At 39.6% G+C, this 25,459-nt stretch overlaps 1 protein-coding gene across 4 annotated transcripts in view; it reads right to left on the reverse strand.

The window, feature by feature from the left end:
- The window catches only part of CYTH3 (cytohesin 3), a 60,903-nt gene that overhangs the window by 24,959 nt on the left and 10,485 nt on the right, over window positions 1-25,459 (reverse strand). For 2 of the 4 annotated variants that reach the window (XM_044433811.1, XM_044433813.1), the window contains exons 2-5: window positions 6,912-6,994; window positions 6,555-6,619; window positions 3,449-3,515; window positions 225-343 (exon numbers count right to left, since the gene is read on the reverse strand). In XM_044433811.1, coding sequence (XP_044289746.1) covers window positions 225-343; window positions 3,449-3,515; window positions 6,555-6,619; window positions 6,912-6,994 — 334 coding nt within the window. Of the gene's footprint in view, window positions 1-224; window positions 344-3,448; window positions 4,230-6,554; window positions 6,620-6,911; window positions 17,999-25,459 lie in introns of those variants that run through there. The other 2 variants (XM_044433812.1, XM_044433814.1) reach the window with 2 other exon arrangements.

A 25,459-nucleotide genomic window follows, 5' to 3' on the forward strand; every position in this document is an offset into this window, starting at 1 on the left:
TAAACTCTTCTTTCTGCTCTCAACCTTAAATACCAAATAAAGTTGTCCAAATCTAATTTTGAAACCTCCCAAGATCTGCATCACTAAACCCAAACATATAATTATAAGTGTATAATATAATTTATATGTTTATATTATTTATCAACATTTCCTCAACTTGAGAAGTATGTCTGAGATACACCCATGCTGTGTACCTTTTTTCCATTCTGAAATTCTTTGCTTACCTTTCACCGAGATAATCTCCAATTACTGTTTTATTTAGCCCTTCCCCTTTATAAAGGAACTGCGCAATGTCCTCAGGGGTATTCTGCAAGAGGTCATTTTCTATGAGAAACTGGATTCCCTAAGAAGCAGGAGGAGGAGGAGGAAAGGAATTCATTATTTTCCCTCTTCACAAAAATGTTTGTTCTAGAAATATAAAGTTATACAATTATATCTACTTCATGAAGAACAGGCATTTACATACAGTCAACACATGGCAATTGATACCATGCGGAGTTTGGGCAGTAAACACTCATCATTAAAATGGATGAGTTTGGTGAGCACCCGGGGCAGGACGATGAAAGAGAGAAGACTTTCCCTAATTCAGAGGGGTCGAACCTTTTTCAGTGTAAGGGATCAACTCCATTTCAGATAAGTTCTGTGGGCTGAGAAAAGGGGCATGGGGAAAGGCAAGGGATGGGGCCAACACACCAGCATATGGGAGCCAGTGTGGTGTAGTGGTTAAGAGCGTGGGACTGGGACTCGGGCAATCTGGATGCTAGTCCCTGCTCAGCCGTGGAGCCAACTTTGGGCCAGTTACAGTCTCAGCCCAACCTACTGCACACAGTTGTTGTTGTTAGGCTAATATTGAGAGCAGGAGGAGGCAAGTGATGTAAGCCACTCTGAGTTCTTTGTAAGGAAAAAAAAAAGCAAGATATAAATCTAATAAACAGATAGATCTGGCTTTTCTTCCCCCACCCCCAAAACTGATAAGCTAGGATTTGGCTTCATGGCCAAGCAGGGATTAGTACTTAGATTGCCTAAGACCCAGTCCCCTGCTATTAACCGCAATGCCACTCTGGCTCACAGATTTCTGCAAAGCAAAGAAGAAGGAAAAGGATGATTGTACAGAAGGGGAGGAGAGAGCACATCCAAAGGTAAGTCCAAACTCCTTCCTATATTGCTAAATTATGGTTTGGCACTATGTTTGATCTGATGCAGTATGTCCAGCTAAACCCCTTCTCTCTTCATATTTTGTTGGGAGCCATGTTTATTTAGGTTGGTGCAGGGAACCAAACATAAATGGGAATTCACAGGGCACTGAAGTGAATCTTGCACTTACTGCTGTTTTTAATTTTAAGGCACCTTAAGTAACATGTTGCAGGAATGGTACATGGAGGAGGTTTCAGATGAACAGGATATAATGAAAAACAAATCTATTTCGACCAACTCCCCCTTCAGTAAACCTCAAACCCAGACACATTTGGAGACCAGCTTAGAAAAACAGCAGCAGCAGCAGCAGAATACTTTGCTGCCCAGTAAGGACAATCAGCTCAACAACTCTAATATACTTTATCAGGGTAAGCCCAGTGCCAGTCTACCAGTCTGGGAAGCTATTTTTAGTCAGTTTATTCTATTCCCCCACCCTCTACTCCAACACATTGTGCTCACTTTTTCTTTAAATAGCTATACCATCCAGAAAACTTCCCTTAAAATCCAGCTGGAGCATGAATGGCAACCATCAACATCTCTTTTTAAAAATGATAAAAGGAGATGCTCATTTCACTGCAAAAGAGCTCATGAATGCTGATTATTTCCGTCTATACTGGCAACTGGGAATTTAGTAACTAGTTCTAATCCAAAATCTCACTGATCGATTCCATCTTTTCATCTTTATGATTCTGAAATTACACTGTTTTAATAAAAAGTGCTTTCTGGAATCTAGATGTCCCAAGAAAATAAGTTACTGTCTTTTGAAATAAAGTAAGCAAACACGAAGAAAAAGCAAGACTCCAGGCATACAACATTTTTAGAATAGAAAAAAGCAAAAAGAAAGCAAAAATGATAATATTACTGGCAAAGCTGTCTTTGCAGGATATAATAAGGAATAATAAGCTGACAATAACTAAGTATGGAGGATAAAGGTAAAAGTTTCCCCTTGACATTAAGTCCAGTCATGCCTGACTCTCGGGGGTGGTGCTCATCTCCGTTTCCTAGCCAAGGGAGTCAGCGTTTGTCCGCAGACGGTCTCCGTGGTCATGTGGCCGGCATGACTAAACACCGAAGTGCACGGAACGCTGTTACCTGCCCACCAAAGTGATACCTTTTTATCTACTTGCATTTGCATGCTTTCGAACTACAAGGTTGGCAGGAGCTGGGACAGAGCAACGGGAACTCATCCCGTTGTGCATATTCGAACCGGTGACCTTTTGGTCAACCAGCCCAGTAGCACAGCAGTTTTAAACCACTGCGCCACCTGCAGTCCCATACTATGGAGGATAGTATGGAGGATAAAGTAGCTTGATATTTTTAGATGGTGTAGGTAAATAGTAAGCAGCCACATTTGCTGTGTTTTTGAGGTGGAAAGTTATCACGGAAATGCACGTAGTCAGAGCCAGTCCTAATGCTGAACATTCTAAGGCACTTGCACATGAAACAGGGATGTGTAAGCATACTGACCAGGACAATAACATCAGCCAGAAAGCTCCTTCCTAGGAACATCCTTACGGAATACAACAAACATCAGCTTAAAGACCTGGATGCTGCACAAACCTGCAATGCTTTATGCTAGCGCAGATTTCCGTACATTCACCACCAAAGCCAAAAGAACAAGAGGAAATCCTGCTGGATCAGATCAAAGGACTATTCTAGTCTAGCATTCACTTCTGTCACTAGCCTTCCAGATATCTAGGAGAAGCCCAGCAAGAGGACTTGTGAAGACCTCCTTCACAGTCATGTTCCAGAGCAATCGGTATTGATGTCTCTTTTAAAGCTGTCCAAGTTGGTGGCTAGCACTTTAACTTGCAGTAGAGAATTCCACATTTCAACTCTGCAATGTGCGAAGAAGTACTTTCTTTTATCTTCTGAGAGTAGCTGATTGGGACACAGGACTGGGTCTCCTCCATAGTGACATCAAGCCTGTGGAATGCCCCTTCTTGAGCAGTTCAATTGGCTCCTTTTGTTTTAGACATTAAGCAAATGGTCATGACATATTTATGTCACTAGCCTTGCTACTGATCTGTCTTTGCACCCCGCTAATTCAAATGATGTCATTTTGCTCTGCTTTTTCATCCCTCAGTCCTTTTGTATTTTGTTATGATCTTTTGTAGATTTTTTAATCTATATTTTAAGTTGCTTTGGGGTCTCTTGTAGCTGAAAGGTAGGGTATAAATCTTCTAAATAAATAAATTATATGTGCTTCATCAAGATGTATTTAATAAGAATTCATGATTCAAAAATATCTTACCTTCTTGGGATCCATGTTGAATTTTTTTCTTCCCATTGCTATTTGCTTATTCCTCTGTGTGGATTTGCTATTTATTTGGAAAGGGGAAGAATAAGAAGGACAAATATGTAGAAATATCTAGTTAAACATCTTTGATATTAATATTTTTACATGATCGACATAATTATCCTGTGTAGCCAAAATACATGCTGCCCATTCATTCCCAAAATATAAGGGCTGTATCTACTTTAGAAGAAATGCAAAGAAGCCTTTCCTTGATTTCAGGTTTTTGTAAATTATATTTAATCGCTCTGACATATAGCAGAGCCAGGGCATTTAAGAGTATAATGTGTGTGGTTTCAATTTACAAACCAGTTAAACTGGATTATTTCAATCCAAGCCTATTGACTGTGCAACCCTGTGAACCGCAGCATAGGCAAAGGAATGACCACGGCTGCTGTGCCAGCATGATGCCACAACCAGTGGCTGAATAAGCCGAGCAAGGACATTGTGCCAGAGAAACCGTGGGATTCGTCTTCACTGTGCCAGCAGAATCACACAAAGCTGTTTTACAGCTCAGACTTTAAGAGAAAAATGGTGAAGCTGAACTGACAAGAACTGGGCAGCGTCTTAAAGGCATTTCAGTCACTACCAATCCAAGTACACCAGAGCAACACTCTCATTGCTATCTATCCATCCATCCATCTGTGATATTTATATGCCGTCCTATTGCAAAAGCCTCAGGACAGCTTACATAAATAAAATACAAATATCAATATACATAAATTATAACAAAATATCAACATCTATGGAATGCGCTCCCCAGAGAGGTCCGGCTGGCATCGTTGTTATTTCTTTTTCGGCGCCAGGCTAAGACCTTTTTATTTTAACAATATTTGAACAACTCTTAATAATATCTATAGGTTTTAATTTTGCAGCCAGGGTGATTCTGGGTTTTTAATTGTATTATTTTACCATGTATTATGCTTATTTATTTTATGTGAGCTGTCCCGAGGCTATAAGCGATGGGACGGCATACAAAAATTCTAAATAAATAAACAAACAAACATAAAAATCAGCATAAAATACAAACCTTTTCTAGCAAATGAGAGAGACCGTAGAAGAATAAATTAAATATATAAATTAAATCATGATGCAACATTATGGCCAGTGTGATCTAGCAGTTAGAGTGATGGACTGGTAATCTGGAAATTTGTATTCTAGTTCCTACTTGGCCATGAAGCTTACTGGGTAACTGGGTCAGTCGCTGCCTCTCAATATAACCTCCTCACAGGATTAGACTAGAGGAGGAGGAGGATTATATAATCACTGCCTTGGGTTCCTTGCAGGAAAAAAGTGTGATAAAAATATATTAAATAAAAAATAAAATGGCCATGTCTGCATGTCACACTAAGCCATCTTGCAAATAAACCACTGTGGACTGGTTGTTCACAGAACCACCCACAGTGCACTGGGCAGTCAATTAGGCTCACCATGGTGTGATTCTTCCTTGGTCTTCCAGCTGATATCTCAGTTTCTTTCAGGACAGAACGCATTCTTTCAGGATGTCTTCCCATTCCCATTCCCATCCCCGCTCCAACTCTTACTCTTGTTCATTTGCCACTGTGGTTTTCTGATTTTTTCAAAGTCTCGAAAATGCAAAAATGAGGGTGCATTTTTTTCTAGCACCAAAAAACCGTGCTGTTGTGGGGTTTGCTTGCTTTTTGGTCAGTCTTTAATAACTGCGTAGTCAATGGCCTCACCTGTTCCAACTCTCAAAGGAAGCTGTGAAATGCTTCCTTTAGAGCAACGAAGAGAGACTGCATATATGATGCATTGTTGCCAACTGTCAATTGAAAATCACTGGTAAAAGGGAACAGGAGGGGCACCAAAAGGCTCTGGCAACAAGATAGTTACGTAATTCTGTCAATTTCAAGTGTTCAGTTTCACTACTGACACTTCCCCAGGAGTCCAGTTACTTCAGAAAGGGAGATCTTACTGCCTATCCGATTTTTCATAGCTCTTGCTGCAGCTGTTACTGCAGTTCCCTGAGAGTTCTTTAAGAATCCTGAGAAAACAACTGACTGGGACAGAGCGAGGGGAGTCACACTGGAGTATGTCCTGCATTTGCTGCAAGTCCATTTCCTCTTTCACCTCAAGGGGGTTTTTGTTTGTCTTATGTTTTAAATTGTACAGAAAATGTGTTCATTTTATACCTGGGAAATATATGCAAATTTCATGACTACTGGGAAATGAAAGGGAAATGTACACTAATTTCATGGCTGAGAAATAAATGGAGGGCAAATATAGCTTACAAGCAAATGGAGGGAAAATACCATTTCCAAATTTCCCCTCCCCAAAAAGGGGAAATGAATTTACCCTCCATTTACTTCCGAGCCATGAAATTTGCATGTATTCCCCCTTCAAGTACTTTCCTAATTTACCTAAAAATGCACCAATATGCATGTTAAACATTTGTGGACATTTCCTATTAGAAGAAAAAAGCATTTTTGAAACAGTTAAGAAAGCAAAAACCATTGAAGTGGTGGAACAGGACAGAGTGACTGGGTTACCAGCACCAGCAAAACTAACAACCTCTCCGTATTTGGCCCTTTAAGGGAATCTGTGTTATTGTCATGTTTTAAAGAACTGTCAGGGAACCACAAAATCCACAGCAGTAAGTGCTCCGAAAAGGTCAATATCTCCACTTTCTGGAGTAGTTGTAGATCCGGGGGAGTGACAAAAATGTAGAGAATGCGGTGCCACAGAAATCTGCCAGTTCAACACTTGAAGTTGAGAGGGTTACATGCTAAGGGGTAGATCTTGCCAATGTGTTTCCAAACAGCATTTTAGGCATAAGATTCTAATTGCAAATAATTAACAGGCCTTTATGCTTTTGTGCAAGTGGACAATACATACCCTGATGCAAGGTGATATCTCTTAAATGAAAAATCAGCCAAAATTGGGGGTAACACAGACTATATGTTGACTAGACTTTTACAAGATGATCAGTGTATCAGCTCTGTAAACAGTAACTAGGCTCTTTCTACAAGCTGGTAAACAAAGACAATAGAAGGGAAAATTTGCAGTATCTCCATAAAGGACACAAGTAGCAAAGTCAACCTACCTTTCTTCCACGCTTGTCAAGTTATCAATTTCTGTCATTACCTCTGCTATTTCAAATTTTAACCGCTGCCAAAAGAAGAGAAGAATGCAAGTCAACATTTAAAAGCAAACAGTTTCATTGGGTTAGTTATTCTTTTCTCTTTTGATTTACAAACGAAGTCCTCTAATCAAGAGGTGCTCTTGTGTATTTATCTATGATGTCATATTATTCACACATAACCACAGGACTTCATTCTTTTTGGTACACTGTAACCTAATAGGAATTACTGGAAAAATCTGCCAATTCTGCCTGAAAGTTATACCAGCATTATACAGCTCGGTACACAATGACAACTCTATATTTAAGGAAAAGTATTACCTCGATATCATCAATTAATTCTTTTTTTCTACGACGAATATTTAAAAGCTCTTCTTTCTCCTCTACAGAAAGGTCATCAGGAACTGTTAAGAAAAACACAGAATTATATACAATTTATTTAGGCCCTGATAATCCATGTTCTACTTAAAAAAGGCTAATTCATATAAATAGCTTGGGTCAACAAAGGGCAATGATCATCATCAAAAAACAACAGAATTATGAGTTGCCCTATAGAAAGCTTTCCAGGTGACATTCAAAATAAAACTATAAAATGATAGTAGCAATGATAGAAAACAATAATACCAGACCTTAAAAGGTATTTTTAAAGCAGGAACAATAATTCAGCTTTTAAAAGCAAAGACAACAATTTTAAAATGCACACATAAGCATGTTAGAAATGAAACAGGCAAACGTTTAAAAGGCCTGGGAAAATAGGAATGGTCTTTCCTGACACTGAAAAGTTACCAGAGGAGGTATGAGGCAGACCTCTCCAGGTCATTTCATAATTTCGGGGTTCCCACAAAAAGGCCTACTCATGATTGTGCACTATGCTCATGTTACATTGAATACTCCAATAACCAGGCAGCATGAACGTTTTCCCTCATCTTGGTTCTCTTGTGAACTGGTTTTAATGTCAGTACCTCAACCCAAGTGTTATGGACTGGTCCCTTACCTCAGGTTCCAAAACTCAAGACAATCCCTTGAAAATGCAGTTCCTTTATTTAGATTCCACAGATAACAGAACAGTTTGAGGTCTAAATAGCTTTCAACCCAGGCTGAAAAAAGAAGCTTCCGCTCATGTAAAGGACTGAATCCAAACTGGAAACTTCCCCTGGGTCCCTCCCATTAAGCAAAGGTTCTGGTTTGACCCTCAGAGTGGCTGTTGCTGCTTGAGGGCAAGAGGACAAGAAAAGCAAAGCCCCTCCAACTGAGGAGCTCATTTGTCCTGACACCTCCTCACCAGGTTAAAAATTGGGTCTACCAACTCCCCTCCTGAAAATGCTTCTCCACTCCTTCCAAAATAAGCTGAACCTCCTACTCAGCTGGAGAAACATCACTAGGCCTGGTTGAAGGAGCTTTGAAAGCTCCACATGCCCCACTCCTTCTCCTCTTTGGAACCTCCAATGACTCCCATTGAACAATCTGCGATGTTCAGTGGGAGACTGGCCAAGTTTCTATACCAAGTATGGCCACCTTCCAAATTAAGGCACTTCTACTCATTGCACCTTCTTCAGGAATGCTTCCTGGTTTGATTGTTCATGCCACAAAGGGATAAGCAAAGGTGAGATATGCAAAGACTTGCATGTATCACAGTTCGCTGAGCAAATATGTGATTGTCCAAACCAGGCCAAGGACTATAAGAAACTACAACACTGCAGGTCTAAGCCTGTTCCTCATTCCCCTCACACATCTCTAAGGAGAAGAGAAGCGTTTGCTAATATTTAAGTAACTGCAGTTTCTCTGAACCAGGAACTGTGGACAGTTTATTCAAACAAGCCAGGATCATAAACCATGGCATGAAGTTAGTTATTTGGGCCAACACTACAGTTAACAGCAACCATTATTTGTTTCTGGTTCAACAAGCCACAGTCAGATATGGTGCTTATATTACACATTTCTATATTAAAAGAAATACTTGTCATTTTGAGGATTTTTTCCCTAATCTACTAGTAAACACCTTCAGGCAGTCTCATTTTTCCATACAGAATTCAACACTGTCAAGTTCTTAGCAAACTGTTTTAACACTTTTGAGTGAGCACGTACAGTACCAAGTAATTTGGAAAGTGTTCACTGAATTGAAAAATGATAAAAGGAGTCTGGACTTTAAACTCTGGAAAAGACACATTCCCTCCAATTTAGGAAGGAGAAAATTAATTTCCTAAATGGATCACTATCTAATTCTGACTCACCTCTGACTAATATCCCCACCCATTATTAAAAAGAAAAAGAATAACAAAACCACCATGTAAAAGCTTCCACATTCAGAAGCTGCAGAGAGGATTGAGCACTCTGACTAATCCTATGGAGCAGAGTTTTCTCAGGAGCTGTTTTAAAAACCTACGTGCAAAGCAAGCTAGAGGAAGTGAGGTTGAAGTAAAATGACAATTTGTTGCGCAATGCTATATCATGTGCAATCTTATACAAGTCTATTTATATGTGGGTCCCATGAGATTCAGTAAAATTTGCTTCCAGATATATTTTGTACAAGATTTTTGCAAGATTCTTGCCTTAGTGGGGGTGGTAGTTAGAGTAATCAAGGGGCAGGGCTGTTATCCTCCACAGCAAAGCACACTTTTTCCAATAACAAATATCGGGCAACTCAGTTAAAGTGCTTCTCATTAAGCTTCCTGACAGTAGGACTTCACAAAAGCACTGGAAATATGAAGCCTCCCAAATTACATAGTCAAAAGTCTTCAACAGCTCCAATACTAATTCCTATTTCTAATAAATCATTTCCACATGTCTAAATCAAGCAGACTTTTTGTGATATGCTACTGATATGCTCAGAGGGGTATGCCTTAACCTACCAGAATAATCCAGCATTATCTTCTCCTTAAAGTAATGCTGATTAATGCACACACAGATTTCCACAAAGAAATGCAGCCTCCAACACTTATTTTCTAACTGTCAAATTCATGGCAACGTTTTTTGTAGTCCACTACTTTAGAGCAGGAAATAAATGAATGGGAAGGTCAACGATTTCCTTTTAATGAAAGAAAACAAGAGACTCCCTGGACTAGGCAATAGGCTGTTTCAGCGCAAATGACCCAACAGCTGAGGTACACCTTGATGTCATCATCACTGTTACATAAGGAGTTTCCATTGCTATTATTGACAGAATTCACAAAAAGATACTAGGACAAATGGGATAGAGTTGTTTCCATCTCACTTAAGCCAGAGAATTTTAAAAAATGGATAACTGAGGTTTGTTAATGGTAAACCAAAACTATTCACAGTGAGGACTACACTTTTATCTGGGTTTCAAAGAATAGTGATTAGCATGTGAGGAAGGACTAAACTCAGTAAACTGGCTTCAAAGGAAAATTGCTTGAAAACTCTTTTTAAAGGTTCCTAATCAGCTTCAGAAGTAGTGATGGTTGCCCTTTCTTCTTCCCCATTTTCTTCAAGTGGACATTCAGCATGAAAAGCAACTAACAAGAAACATGAATGATCCATGCCCCACTCAGTGTCTGGGACTATTCGCATTTATATTATAGACACTCTAACAACGCTTGCTTGCTTGATGTTTGCATTCTGCCCATCAGAAACGAGGGTCATTTGTTGCACAACTGAGCTACATGCATTTTGAAAGCTAATTAATCCCCAAAACATCCTTCATGTGGCTGAATAAATATTTCAAATTCCTCGGTGCCAGTATCAAATTTTAGATGCCAAGGCAACCAGCCTTTTTCCCCCTAGCCTTGCCACAGTGGCTAATAATAAGAAGAGGGCTTACACTTGGCTCTTTGTTTAGATTTGAGCTTAATGTGATCAAATGTGATAATTTAACAGCACAGCCCCTAACAGTAAAGCCATTTTAAGGTATTTCTCTGTAGTAGGACATTTTCAATTAGATATTGAAGTTTCCTCTTGCAGTCATTCTATTTCTAAGAAACATGCAGCTATTATAAAAGTACCTGCAATTTAGTCCAATGACTTTGTATATTATTTCTTTAGCAGCATATTTGATGGCTGGGCATTCGCAAGCTAGTACTTATTGTCAACACAGCTTATAAAACACAACTGACTAGTCCAGCCCCCTCTTCCAAACAGATTTTCACATGTTTACTATTTCATTCCAATACACGCTTTTCCCTAGTTAATCATGGGACTCTTCCCCAGCTTCCATATAACAATTATAAATAAAGCTGGCATCACTTGTAAGTAACTTAACATTTCACAAAATACTTCATGATTTGATAGATGTCCAGTCAGATTTTCATAATGGCACATCATTTTTCAATGCCTACAACCCCAACTGGAGATTAAACTAAATACTCAAACTTCTTTACTCCCTGCACCTGACTGTAACATCTGTGTATTTCAGCCCCATGAGGTTAAGCTATCCTACAATCTATGGCCTGGTCCTAAACCGCTCATTCACACAAAGCTAACATTCAAGACTTGTTTACTATAGCTTACAGCAGTTCAGCGCCAACAGTCTACGCCAACAATCTACTTTTCTAACGGCTGCTATAGAGTTCTAAGCAAACCATGCATTTACAATCCTTAGCAGAGTCAGCAGTCCTCTGCACCGTTTTCTTTCTCACAGTACAGAGCAGGAAATCATGTGTGTAAAGAGCTCCACAGATCCTTTGGATGATAGCCACAGTGTACAGATGCTGTTAGTTACAAAGGATCTGACAAACAGGCTATTTTTGTGAAGTTTTCTGGAATCCCCTTCAAGCAAGAACCCTCAGATTTTCCATCTTTAAATGCTCAGCCCTATAAAAGCACTTCCTTTTTCCTTAGGATGGGAGCCCACCACCTTGAAGCAATCCAGTCTATTGACATTCTTTGCCCCCCCCCACCTCTGTTTCAACTGCCCACACATTCAAATACTTTCAACTTGGTTCACGGTATTACTTAAGACAGTTGCAATTTCCTCTACATTTTTCCCACACTCTTCACTCCTCAATCATGATTAGATTGATATGTATTAGCTGGGATGGTTTTCCCCATCCTAGAAAAATATAATTCATTCATATGTGGTTGTTGCACAGGAGGAGGAGAAACTAATGTACCCTTTTCCCTGACATGTTAAGGCCACAAATTATACAGGACACTAAATTCCGTAAACATTTGACATGCTTTTTTAAATTCTTAAACTAGTAGCTGACTGAGTGGGACAGAGACACAAGGGGAAGAAAGATTCAAACTGAACAACCTCAGATGAAAGACTCCATGTATACATTTTAATCCTAGGGAAAATAACAATCCTTGCAGGTAGTTGAAAACTCCGATCACTGGAAGAAACATGTGGTGCAAAAAGAAATGTTTGTCTTATCATAAATTTTCATTCCAATATGTTTGGTGCATCTGAAACCAAATACAATATTGATATATTAGTATATGCCAGTAGTTTAAGGTAACTCTGTTTACATTGCCGGAAATATGGGGAAATGATGGACAGCACCAAACCCATCCTGCTAGATCAACTAGACCAGGCATCTCCAGTGTAATGTCGTTCAGGTATTTTAATCCAACTCCCATTACCTCCCAGACAATGGTTAGGAATTATAGTTCAAAGCATATGAAGCGCACCAGACTGGGAACAACTGAACTAAAACCCCAGCCTAACGGAAATCTCCACAATACCACCACAATACAGTCCTCACCGCTCCCCATCCCATGATTCCATAATCAGGCAAAAACCCTTTAAGAGGAAGATAGTTCCTCAGAGGGCGTGGAATTAACAGAAGGCTACCTTCAAAAAGTTTTAGAAGACCTTTGCATAACACTGAGACAACAGATTTTCCTTAGTGAGCGCCAGCTAGCATAGATCTGTCCAGGGTCCTAACAAATCCACCCATGTCTGGCCTGAATTTGCAGTCCTGTTTCATTGGACTGGAATCTACTTCATCCTTGTGCTTCTGATTTGCTTTTGATCAGATCCTTTGGAAAACTTGAGCTGCATTAGACAGGACAGTTTGTGCCCTCATAAGCAGAATATGTTTTATTCCAGAAAAAACAATAAACATTATTTTGAGACTTTAAAAGACTAAACAATGTTATTGTGGCTTGAGCTTTTATGGGCCAGAACCCACTTTGCCAGATGTATAAAGTGATCATCAAACTGAGGGGCGGGGATAAGTATACCAGAGTACAGAAAAAATAAAAAGATTTACCCTTTTAAAAATGAAGCTGAGAAGGTCAAGCCACCCAAGATATTGTGTGGGCTGCATCAAACTACGGTGCAGTGTAGAAATGAGTTTGAGCACGCATCCAAGATTCATTTATACTAGTTCTAAACAACCTGCAAGCATCCCACTGGCATACCCTGGGAATGACCGCCAGTGTGTTCCCCCATGGGCCCAACCAGGCTGCAGGTAGTAGCAGGCACAGGGCCAACATGGCAAACAGTCCATCGATTAGGAATTAAGGTAAAATGGAACGAGAGCACGGCAGACATTTCGAGATGCCCACTGGCCATGTCGCCACACTTCTTGTTCATCATGCAAGTTCTTGGGCCCAAGTGAGGATCTGCCATGTGGGTCGTCTTTAAGAAAACAAACCCGTATACAGCAGATGAACCATACAGCCATCAATGCCACTTCATATGCCTTATTTAGATAATGTCCAGGATAGTATTACCCTGCTGTTTTTCATTCTTTTTACTTATTCAGCACTAAGGCGGAATACGATAATGAATAGTATCACAGTATTAACAAACTTAGATCCCCCCACAAGGCAGAGGGACAAAGAATAAAGAAGGAGGACAGGGGTTTGGAATAGAAAGGGAAGAGTTAACTATGAACACAGCTATCCTGAAGGCTATTGCAGGCTTTCCTGTTGCCTAGCAAATGTTTGCATAGCTGCAACACACAGATAAATGAACATTTACCTAAATGTTCCTTACTTCTCCTTAATTACCTCAGTAACACAAATAGAGAAAATATGTATTTAAGCTAAGGTATAATGCATACTTTCTATTCTTGTCCTCTTTTTCCCATCACATACCATGATCTGCAAAGCAAGGCAGCCTATAATTAGAGTGTTTTGCTGCATTTTCTCACAATGGCTTTTATACTGTGAATATAAATGTTTTGAAATGGCTAGACAACATAGAAACATAGAAACAGAGCGAGTCAGAAGGGGTCTCCCAGGCCATCTAGTCTGACATCCGGCACCAGCCGGCCCCGCTCACTCAGAAGGGGCCTCATAGATTGACAGATCAACAGATTGACTATGAAATCAACAGACTGAATATGAAAGATTGACTATGAAATCAACAGATTGACTGATTGACAGATCAACAGATAGACTATGAAAATTTAAAAACTGAAATGATGGAATCAATCCACCCACATCAAAAAATACCTTTTAGAAAGTTATGATTGCTGCATGTAAATAGCTTCTCTCCCCTTTCATTCTGAACACAAAAGCAGCATTTCTCATACATATTGTTATGTTGAAATTCAAAAGGAAAAGTGATGTGTTTAATATTGTGGTTAACTGTTCAGAGTGCTTGCAGCATTTGTAATTAAATGTCCTCCAGCTAGTAATGTAGTTTCAGATCACCAAAATACTGTCTGTAAGAATGAAGTAATGATTTTATAACACAAAGACCTGTTTCAGGCATAAGACTAAACCACATTTAAGTGTTACAAGAATAAACTTAGCCTCTGATGGCCGCGACACCCTTCCTTCTCCTTCAGCATGGCTGTCCAAACCAGACGAACTGTGCATAATCATACTGTGGGTTATTGGAAACAAGCTGACTTCAAGTACAAGTTTATGAAGCTGATTTACTTCTGTTATGATAAAGTACTGTTTAGGTTTTGGATGGCATGCTAAACTGTGAAGAAACTAAGAGACACTTCTAACCAAGTTCTGTTCACTTTGGAGAAAGGGGAATATGGGAGCCAGGGAGAAAGCTAGGCTTGCTCTCATAATGCTAAACCATGGCTAGCATTACAGCTAAACACGGCTCAACTGTGTAACAAAAGCTTTCAAAGGAAATGGATTTTGAAGAGTGGAAGTTAAATCATAGAAATGAATGCACACACTGGGGATGAAAGGGCAGATATTTGAGAAACACACAAAAGGATCTTTCTAAAGATCCATTTCAGCTCTCCTAGCTCAGGCATTACTTGTTGTATGATGGCCTTGGGCATAACACAAGGAACAACAGGTTACATCTTACCAGTGTGAGGTCAAAAGCTACAGCTAACCAATGAATTCTGTTTTGGAGGGCGGGGGAACCAGTACACAGTACACTGTGTAATATGGTAAGGTGGAAAGATCCTTTCACTATATTGGGATGGGTATCAAATAATAACAACAAGGAAAATAGCCTCCAGTTCTGTTCTATAAAGGCACTACCCAAGAATTCAAAGCAGTAACAGCAGTTCTCAAGATTCCATTTGTGCAAGATGTTATGTAAGATGAGGTATGTTAACTTCATTTGTTCCTTCCCAAGTTATAGAACATGAAGGGCAGAAGACACTAAAATCAATAGTTCTGCGATATTTTACAATGCCCATCTGATAGACTGTTACATGCTGCTTTAAACATACCAAAGTGTCCACTGTAATATTGGAAATTATTATAAGGAAAATCATCAAATTCAACAGAGGCATATCAGAAAAAAGCCTGGCATCTTTCAAAAAGAAACTACAGTTATATTGAAGTTGACAACACAAGTCCATATGGAAAAGAAAAGAAAAAGTGAAAACAAGGACACCTTTTGATCCTATGCCAAGTTTCTCCTCTTGAAGACAAAAGAACAAAGAAAATTCAAATGTTGTTGTATCTGAATATGTAAGATATGATCACCCCAAATGAATTTTTCATACTGAAGAGGAAATGGGGAGATAAAATGTTCTTTTTCATCCAATTCCAATGTGAAATACTTCTGAGAGTATCCCAGCTGAGCTTCCTTTCTTCAGAAAAGCAAAAGGGTAACGAAAAAAGAGAAAGAACTTTTCATCCATGAAAAGGGAAAATGTCTTAAAATAATTTTAGCACTGGCCAATAAGATATTAGTACCACATGTTAGAGAAAGGGATGGGATGCCATTAAAAAAATCAAAACAAAAATTTTAAAAGCTTCAGCAGCAGTCAAACAAAAAAGAAAACAGAACTTGAGCTCAGCTAAAAACAGTGATTGAACAGAGGATGGCCTAAATTTCTTAAGTCTATGGTTGATATATGTGACTCATCTCAGAGCTAGAAAGGAATTATTTATTTATTTTTCACAGCAACATTTAAAGAACTCAGTGCTACTTCTGACACATATTATTTTTTATTTCAAGTAAGCTGTCTGTAATCTGCTTCCCTCAGGTCTCCATGTTTTCCATGACATCTTGTTTCTTCTGCATGCTCCTTTTCCCAGATGCTTTTTCCTCTGTAGTTCAGATCCTTTTCAATAATCACATGTAAAACCTGACTACACTCCCATTACCAAAGGCAAGTTCCATTTGATTAAACATCCCCCAAAACCCATTTTAATCAGCAAATATCTATATATAACTATCCAGAAATAAAAGGCATTGAAGATTGCACCCTTTATTTGAATGAAAGAAAATGGCATTGTTATCATTGGTTACTCATATATTAACACAATGACAGGTATTCCTCTATAAAACAATATGACCTTATAAATGATAGTTCGTTGATTTTATTCTCCTCTTGAGCTAGCAACAGAATAGTCAGCATCTCCTTTTAAAATGAAAGAATTTTCAAACTGAAGCCCTCTGAAAAGAAAGTACATAAAGTTCATGCAACAGAACTGACCATAAACGTACAAGCTTATGCATACGTAATCAGTGCTAGCCCAAGACAATTTGATGCCTGATCAGCTACAGCAAATGGCACCTTACCGCACCTGCACATCCTTGCAATTCAAGATACACAGTACTGTGGGATGGTCCAGCACTTATTTATTTTATTTATTTTATTAAAACATTTCTATACTTGAGGGACAAAATCCTACAAGCACCCCCTCCAGTGGAATAAATACAATAATAACATATTTGCTGATCTTTTGTGATCAAAATAATCGAGATCAGCTGACTGAGGTAGCCACCTTACTATCTAATAGTAGGCTAACTGCATATAGTTCAGGAATCAACATATTAGGACTTGCTTATGTGCAACTGCAACAAAGATCGTGTGTGTGTGTGTGTGTGTGTGTGTACACAGATCAGGTTCAGCAGAAGGGACTGAAAAGATGGTCTTCAACCCAGCCAACACAGAAACATTGTTGTAGCTGCAGTCCAAAACTATCTGGAGGGTCACATGCTGTCCATCCCTGCCTTACAGAGTCGTTGATGGGGTTCTACCTCTTAGTTTTTCAGACACTGGTATTAAAATATATTTTGTCACAAATGTGCATGAGAGGAGTACTTTCTCTCATTCTCAGTACTCCTACTGGGAAGCTGTTGTGATTATCTGTTCCAATATGTGTTATTAGAGTAAAACAGCAGACCCTTGTGACCTATTTCCACATTCTGATATGTACAACTTGGCAATATTGATTTGGCTTTGCCTGCATACATATATGCAGAATATATTTCTGAAATATTTCTGAAAAGGTGTAGATATGCTACAGAATATTTGTAGATATTCTACAGAATTTCAGCAATTTTTACTATACAGAAGAATTAAACAGATTCTTGGAGTGGAACAACAATATGTGTTGGAAGCAAACAGTTCACTTTCAGAAGACTGGAAAAGCTTGATGAACTTATACCCTACCCAGTGTATATTGAAATACTGTTCAGATCAGTATGGGGTGATTATAATCCAAAATTAAAGAGATACTGAGGAAGTTTATTACTGCTGAATTCACATTACAGCTCTTAAGTGCTTTTATCCATGAAGATCAGGAATGTCAAAGTCTTCTCCACCTGAATTTAACACCAAGTTATCAAGTCTCTCTCAAATTGACACAAAAATTAGAAATATTGTCCATTATCCACAAGTTACTTCAATTCTTAAACATTTATATAGCAAGAAATAGAAGACAAAAATCCCATATCAACCATAATCAAGAAAATGAGTTCTGGTGCTAGCAGTTTTGATGGCACAATGACTCCTGCAATGTACCAATCCCAAAATGTACTGCAACATCTAATTACTATTTAGGGTGCATTGTATTAATTGCTGTGGTAGCATAGCATCACATAAACATGGCATTACATAAGTATAACTACATAATTACATTGGAACGTCAAAACCAGATATATTGGTGCAATGGTTGAGAATCAGGGCAATGGGCTGCAAACATTCTGAGACAGGCTTGGGGAGGGGTGACCAGTCCAGCGAAACATCTCTTCAAAGAGCAGGAGGAAGGATAGGAAGCAACGCAGTATCCTGGCACTTCTGAGGATACATGAATCCAAAGCAGCTACTAGCAGTAACCTGGGAGAAGAGTGTGGTGACCTGATCACACTGTAAATTGGAGTTTTAGGAGATAATCTTCAACTGTAGAAGCCCTCTGGTCATGTTACTTCTGAAGAAGGTGTCGTTACATCTGGCTATTAAACTAGAATGCATTCATTTTAAAACTGAGTAATTGCATTGCAGAATCCAAACAGAGACTTCTTCCAAGAACACAAGGGAATTTTGAGAATGTGGCTATTAGCACATGATCTAAATAAAATTAAAGCTAATGTATATTTTTGGTGGGCAGTGTAAACAAGAAGCAAAATTTTAATTAAAATCCAGTTCTTATTAGTTTTAATAAGTTAGCAAACAAGATGCTTTACAGACTTGTGTTGGTATAATTGTTCTGACAGGATACTGTAACTATTCCGTGTAATTTTCCAAGCTACACCAAATGGGTTCATATAAAACAGCTGGCACAGTTTCCATAGCAATTAACGGAAATTCAAAGCGACAATTTACAGAGATCCACACAAAACAATCACTTCACCCCCTATTAATGCATGTTATCCCTGTCATTTTCCAAATCTGGAACATCTCAAGATGCAGTCAGAGATGGCAAGAAAAACAATGATCTGCCAACAGGGAATAAAAAATGGTACAGACCAGTTTCCCACAACCTGGTTCCCTGCAGATGTGAAAGACACTAATAACCATCATTCTCCAAGCCAGCATTGTTGGGGATGATGGGATTGGCAGTGAAACATATCGGGGGGGGCAGAGTAGCAAAAGGTGATGTAGATATTTCTTCCATTACTTCCTCCCCAGTTTAAATAAGGGTACCCTTATTGCCCAGGGACTTTCCTCAAGGTGGTTGAAAAATTCATTCCTTCACTCATTGTTAAAAACTCCCAGGTGAATGAAGGAGAGCATAAGTATATGCGTACAGTTATGAAAAGAAAATTTTCCAGTCAGGAGAAGGCTGATGCCTCTTCTCACCAAGGTATTGCCTTTCTTCCGACTGGAAAGCCTCCTTTTTATAAAAATATGGATACACTTACGCTGTCCACCTGCGTATCTTCATATGATACATTAAAGGGGATATGCTTCCCCCTCCCCTGAGAGCTGTGTTTGTGGTATGGGAAGGATGCATTGGGGGTTGAGGGGAGGAGAAAAAGAAGAGTTCTTTTCCATTGCCCGTAGTTTTGGAGATAACATGCAGGAAGCAATTCTTCCCTTCCGCCCAATTGATAAAGTAGCTACAGCAGACTATTTAAAAGACTCCATTTAAACATATAAATATCTATTTAAAATCAAGAGAGCCATTGTGGTACAGTGGTTAAGAGTGGTGGACTCAGACTTGAGAGATCTACACTTATGAGGCTCACGGGGTAACCTTGGGCCAGTCACTGGTTCTCAGCCTCACCTATCTCACAGGGCTGTTGTGAGGGTAAAACAGAGAGAAAGAAAGGGAAGATTGTGTAAGCCAACTTGCAAGAAGAAAAACAGGCAGGATGTAAGTGCAGTAAACAAATCCATAAAGAGATAACACAATTCTATCTACTGCCACAGTGCAGTTATTCAGAAGTTAACTGGCAAGAGCAAAGAGTAACAAACTTGAAATATCAGAGCATAACAATAATGGGTCAAAACATACATTCCTGAATTACATCAAACTATTCTAAGGTTTAATTATAAAAAACAATACATTACATGCCATAGCCATTATTGTTATACTAATCTACATGCATTCTAAAGCCTTCACATCTCACATTTTTTCCTAAATACAATTTTCTTTTAAAGGGAAAATAACTTACATGTTCTAAGACTCAATGAAACATGTAAGTTCTGGCATTTCATTATTTCGACATGAAGTTTGAAGAACAGGCCCAGAATGGAGGCACTGATTTCCTGTTGGTTTTCCTTGAATATTTTTACACAGTGTCATTTTTTTCCCACCCTACCCTTTTCCTTTAGTGAATTTTTACACAATGACTTAGACTTGACCACCACTGAACCATACTCACAAAAACCACCCTTACAGCTGGATCCTGCATTATTCCCAAGCTTAATTTACAATGCACAAGAGCCAAGGAAGCAGCAGGAGAGCTTTTCCCATATTCTGATAAATTAATTTCTCCAGCATACCATCCAACAGCTTTCTGTTTTGTTCCATATAAACCTCTGTGTAAGTGTCTTTTCTGAATTTGAGGTTTAAAACACTGGAAGAGTTTTTAAAAGGGAAATAAGAATAATTACTACAGAAAGTCAAAAGAAAATAATCAGCTCCATATGGATTCTTAAATGAAGGCATGTGCCAAGTCCACCCACCTACCCACTCCAGAGACGTCTGAGAAACATGTATAATTCATTTTGTTTACAAGTTTCATCTAGGCTCTCACAAGAATAAAAGGCAATTTGATGTATCAGCCACCTAACATAGGTTTTTAAAAAGCATCATTATTCTCCCAAATGCCATAAATACGGTAACAAGTTGCAGTGATATCACATACTTTGGGGGAGTCTTCCTTTTTACATGTGTGTACTTAATTATATAACCTCTCTTTCAGAGCAGTCATTCTCTAATGTGTTATTGTGAGACGTCAAAGTGTTTATAATACTGACCATCTGCAAATGCTGTGCTGTTTTGTTTTATTCCATTCATATATTTTTTTTGTAAGCTGTCCCAAGATGCTAGTGGTGGACTTTATTTTATTTATTAAAAAGCTTTTAATAAAGAAAAGAAGCCCAAATAAAATCATGTATAACTTGAAATATGAACTTAATGAGAAAGGGGCTTAGCAAACCAAGCATACAGATAAGGGTGTGGGTGAGACAGGGGATCATCTATCTCTTATACACATGCTTAGAAAAGGACGTCCAGATCAATAAAATTCCAGTTCAACATATATTCATTCAAAAAGCTGTTCAATCCCATTTCTAATTTATTTTGTACAGTGATTTAGAATCTGCACAATATGTATTTTACTGTATTCTCTTTGAAAATGCATTTTGCTAATGAGTTTTATCACACAAGTATGCATTTTAAACACATTTTATCCTACAGTACATTTTTTCTATGCACTTTGGTCAAAAACTGCATTCCAAAATTCAGAGAAGAACAGAATCCAAAGGGTAACTGTGTGCTCATCTACACATTCAGACAGTGGGCACAGATGAAGTCAATTTTATCAGAAATCATGAAGAACAAATTCCTGAAGCATCCTTAGCTGAAAGTAACTCCATCAGCAGCTGACATATAGCAGCTTAATCATACAAACCATGTCCTGCCATCAAACAGAAGTTCCACCCCCGTGGAAAGCCAGTCTGCCAGGTTCTAGCCTTCTGGAAAAAAGAGTCCTGCAACTCTGTAAGCTGCCCAAAGAGTCTATGGTTAGTGTGGCAGCATATAAATTGAATGAATGAATGAATCTATTTCCCACGCAAGCCAGCCAGTCACCAGTGGAAAGCTCACAAGTGGGTAATAGCCCTCTCCAACTGCTGCTATTGAGCAACTAGTATTCAGAGCCATACCTTCACATTAGACTTCCCTATGGCTTGGTTTGTCCCAAGGTGTTCCCCGGTGCATAGCAAATCTAAAACTCTCCTCTCTACACCATCTTTTTATCCACACTCTTCAGCATAATCTGTCTTTATATGACCCTGTATATGGAACAGGTAGCACTTCCGAGAAAGCTATCTTGGAGGTCCTGACTTTAAATGCACAGTTACATTTTCCAGTGCCCTTTGTGCCAGTACGAGAAGATGTTGTCCAGCCTGTACTTCTCCAGAAGCCTAACCTGAGCTTGAGAAGCTTGTTCATCCTTCAAAGAACATTTCTCTCTTCCTTAGAAAGATGGCCTCCTCCCACAAGTGCCTCATTCTCTGGGGCAGCAGGAGCTGCCAGCTCTGGATGAATGCTGGTATTACCTCCCCAAAGGCCTCAGCCACCAATCACTCTGCCTCTCTCAGTTTCTCCGTCTCAGCTACCTCAGTTTTAGAAATCACATCTCCAGTTAGTCTTATTTTCTTACCTCTGCGCCCTCAATCACTGCGGCTAAGAGGCTGTTATCAAACCATTTCGGGCTTTGCATTCTTCGAATTTATCTTAAATGTATAACTTTTTTTTCCTCCAAAAATGGAACTCAAGGTGACTAGGGCCTCCCCACCCGCCAAGTATATAGAAACCTCCTCTTTATCTTTTTGGGCAGGGCCATTTTGCTTTCATACTAATAAGCACAGAACCACCTGAGCTGCAGATAAAGCAATCAAACGTTTCAAACATGTAATTTTTCTTTCAAAGGAAGCCCTCCCGCAACAGTCACAAAAACACTTCGGGGGGGGGGGGGGGTGGAAACATGCTATCCAAGCTGCGCAACACACTGTTTGATCACTGCTGGCATCTGTTAATGCCTCTTCCTCCATGTGTGTTGCTATGGAAAAGTCAAGCAGCAACAAGGACTTCCTCTGAGGGAAGCTTCATCCCATGCACCTGATTATTCACATACATTTCCACAATAGGTTTCTTGTTTCACTTTAAGAAACTAGGCAATTTTATCCTAGAGTGAAATGGCCATGCACACACACGTGCATGGACACAATCTCACCTTTGTTCATTTTGAGTCACTGTGCTTGCACAGTGCTGTGTGCAAACACAGCCAGTGAAGCAACCTTGACTTAATTTTTACTTTAAGTCAAGGTTACTTCACTGACTGTGTTTGCACACAGCACTATGGCATGGTTTATATTAACCATGGTTTGTGGCTACAGCCATGAAATATCTTGCAGACAAGCAAACAAAATTATTTCTGGTTTGTGTCACTTGCATTGCTGCCATTTTTCTGAAACTATGGAAGAGAGCAAAGAATATGCTCTTCGTTTCTGTGAGTTCATTTTATAAACGACTAATAAATGTCTAAGGGACAATGGCCCAGTTCATACATCACAACTCCTGATTCAACTACATGACATATGCAACTCTGGGTTGATGTTACATGTGAACCAAGCTAATCTAAGTGCATGAAACAGAGCAGTAGTGCTACAATCTCCAATATTCGCTTGCAAGATGGAGAAAAGCTTATTAATAAAATAGGATAATTTATACAGGTAGTTAATCAGGTAGACCTTGGAAAACTGGGACAAAACATGCAATCCTGCTAGGAAAGCTCTGTTTCAAGGGTCTCCTGGAATAAAGTTATCAGACTGGCAAGTCTTATCAGAAAAGATTAGTGGGAGAATATACAAGCCGTATCTTAACAGTCCACAGTTCCCTCATCCGTAATCTGTACTGCAATGTTAAATCTATAAACAATCCTTTATTGCTATTTTAAGACATACCATTGCTCTATATGCAGAAGTCACATTTAGGTCACCAGCTGGTGGACTGTGGCCAAGTTTCTATACAACTTACAACAGACGCACATGTTCTGTGTATCAAACTAACTCTTGCCAAGTTCAATGGCTGCAGCCATCCAATACTTCAACTACTGGTCTCTTACCAAAGTACTAAACCCACAAGCTAAGGGTCCATTTGATTCCACAGATCCATTTGGTACACCAGTTCCCAAGAACAGTGTCCTAAACATGTTAGCAACTTTAAAAAAAGATGCTTTGCACAAGTGCACAGAAGCAAAAATCCAATGCCATTCAATCTGCATGATTTTTCCTCAGATTTACTGCTCCACCATGGAATGTGTGTATTTTTAGCAATCTGCCTTAGTGCTCTACCATGCAATTTGCATATTGTTTACCATAACATTTCCAGATTTTTGCCACTGAATTTGATTTTTTTCCCTTCAACTGTATTGCCTTGAAATGTACATGTGTTTATCATTCCTCTTCACCATTCTGCCTCGAAATCTTTTTACATTTACCTTGAAATTCGCATCGTTACCAATCCTCTGCTTGGTCTGACTTGAAATGTGCGTATCATGAGAAGTTTTGCCTCCAAAGCTGCCAGGGATACATTCCAAGAGCCAGCAGGAGATATCAAGAGAGCTGAGGGGGAAGCTGTTGGGCACTCAGGTGGCTTCTCAAGCAAACTCGCCCAATAAATCTGTCTTCTCACTTTACTGGCCACCTCTTCCTCTTTCTTGTTATAGCTATGCATGCTTGACAGGCAGAGGGACAGGGCGCAAGCAAGCTGTGCCACACACCATCACTGTCTGCGCCAGTGTGCGAGGCAGGTACACAAAGAGAATAATGAAGAGGAAGGCGGCCAGGAGACAGTGGGCCAGGAGTCATGGCACTTGCATTGCGTCCTCTCCCTTCCCTGCCCTCTTCAAAAGAACTATTTAAGGATACTCCCCTTTCTGTCTGTCTGTCTGTCTGTCTGTCTGTCTTTCTTTCTTTTTCTTTCTTTCTCACTTCCAGCCTTACTCTTTCTCTCCCTGCTGTTCTTTGCCTTGCTATGTTCCCCTTCCTTGTAGCATCTAGCCTTATTGTTTTCCTTTGCCTTGTTTCTCTCTCCTCCCTGTCTTTGGCTTCACTATTCCCCTGTCCTCTTTGGCTCACTTTTTCCCTGCCTACTAGCCTGTAGCCTTGCTCTCTCTCTAGCTCTTTCCCTTGTTGTTCCCTCCTCATACCAGCATCTAGTGTCATTATTGGTTTCCTCTCTGTCCCTTTGCCTTGCTGTTTCCCCTCCATACCAGTCTCTAACCCCATCTCTTCAGCTCTTTTGACTTGTCAGGTCCCCGCAGCAGCCATTATGTGAATTTTCTTTATTTCTTTATTAATTTTATATCCTCCCTTTATTCTTACGAAGAACTCAACGCAGCTTACATCATTCTCCTCCTATGACTCTTAGTCTTATCCCCACAACAACAACCCCGTGAGGCAGGTTGGGCTGAGAGTCGGTGAGTGGCCCAAAGTCACCCAGTTGGCTCCATGGCTATTATTATTATTATTACATTTCATTTATTACCCAGCTTTCTTCTTCTTGCTAGGAATCCAAGGCAGCTCTCAAAGTTCTCCTCCTCTCTGTTTCAACCGAACAACAGCAACCCTGTGAGGTAGGCTAGGCTGAGAGTCTGTAGCTGGCCCAAAGTCACCCAGTTGGCTCCATGGCCAAGTGGGGACTAGAACCCAGATCGCCCAAGTCCCAGTCCCACACACTTAACCACTACACCACACTGGCTATCAGCACAAATACCCACATCTTCCATGGGAAGCATTTTGTGGGGGGGCACATGGCAGTTTCTCAAATTCCCAAATATGCCCAAGGGTCCAAAAAGTTTGTGTATCTGTTGTGATCTATTTAAAAAGTTGTCTACTTTATAGATGAAGAGTGGAGACTGGAAAAGAGCGTGCTTTCATACATGTATACTAACAGTCACCATCTGACACCAGGCGAGATTTCTAGAGGGGACAAAGGGATGTTTATGACACCCTTGAGCAAGCTTGAGTATCACAGATGTGACACCTGCCTGAGCGGACACAAGTCTGATATTGTTTCCTGTGCAGCTTTTTAAGCCTCTATGATGGTTTGTGTCGAACTGC

Source organism: Varanus komodoensis, unplaced genomic scaffold, assembly GCF_004798865.1.
Source record: "Varanus komodoensis strain SLA01 unplaced genomic scaffold, ASM479886v1 scaffold26, whole genome shotgun sequence".
Classification (NCBI taxonomy): domain Eukaryota; kingdom Metazoa; phylum Chordata; class Lepidosauria; order Squamata; family Varanidae; genus Varanus; species Varanus komodoensis.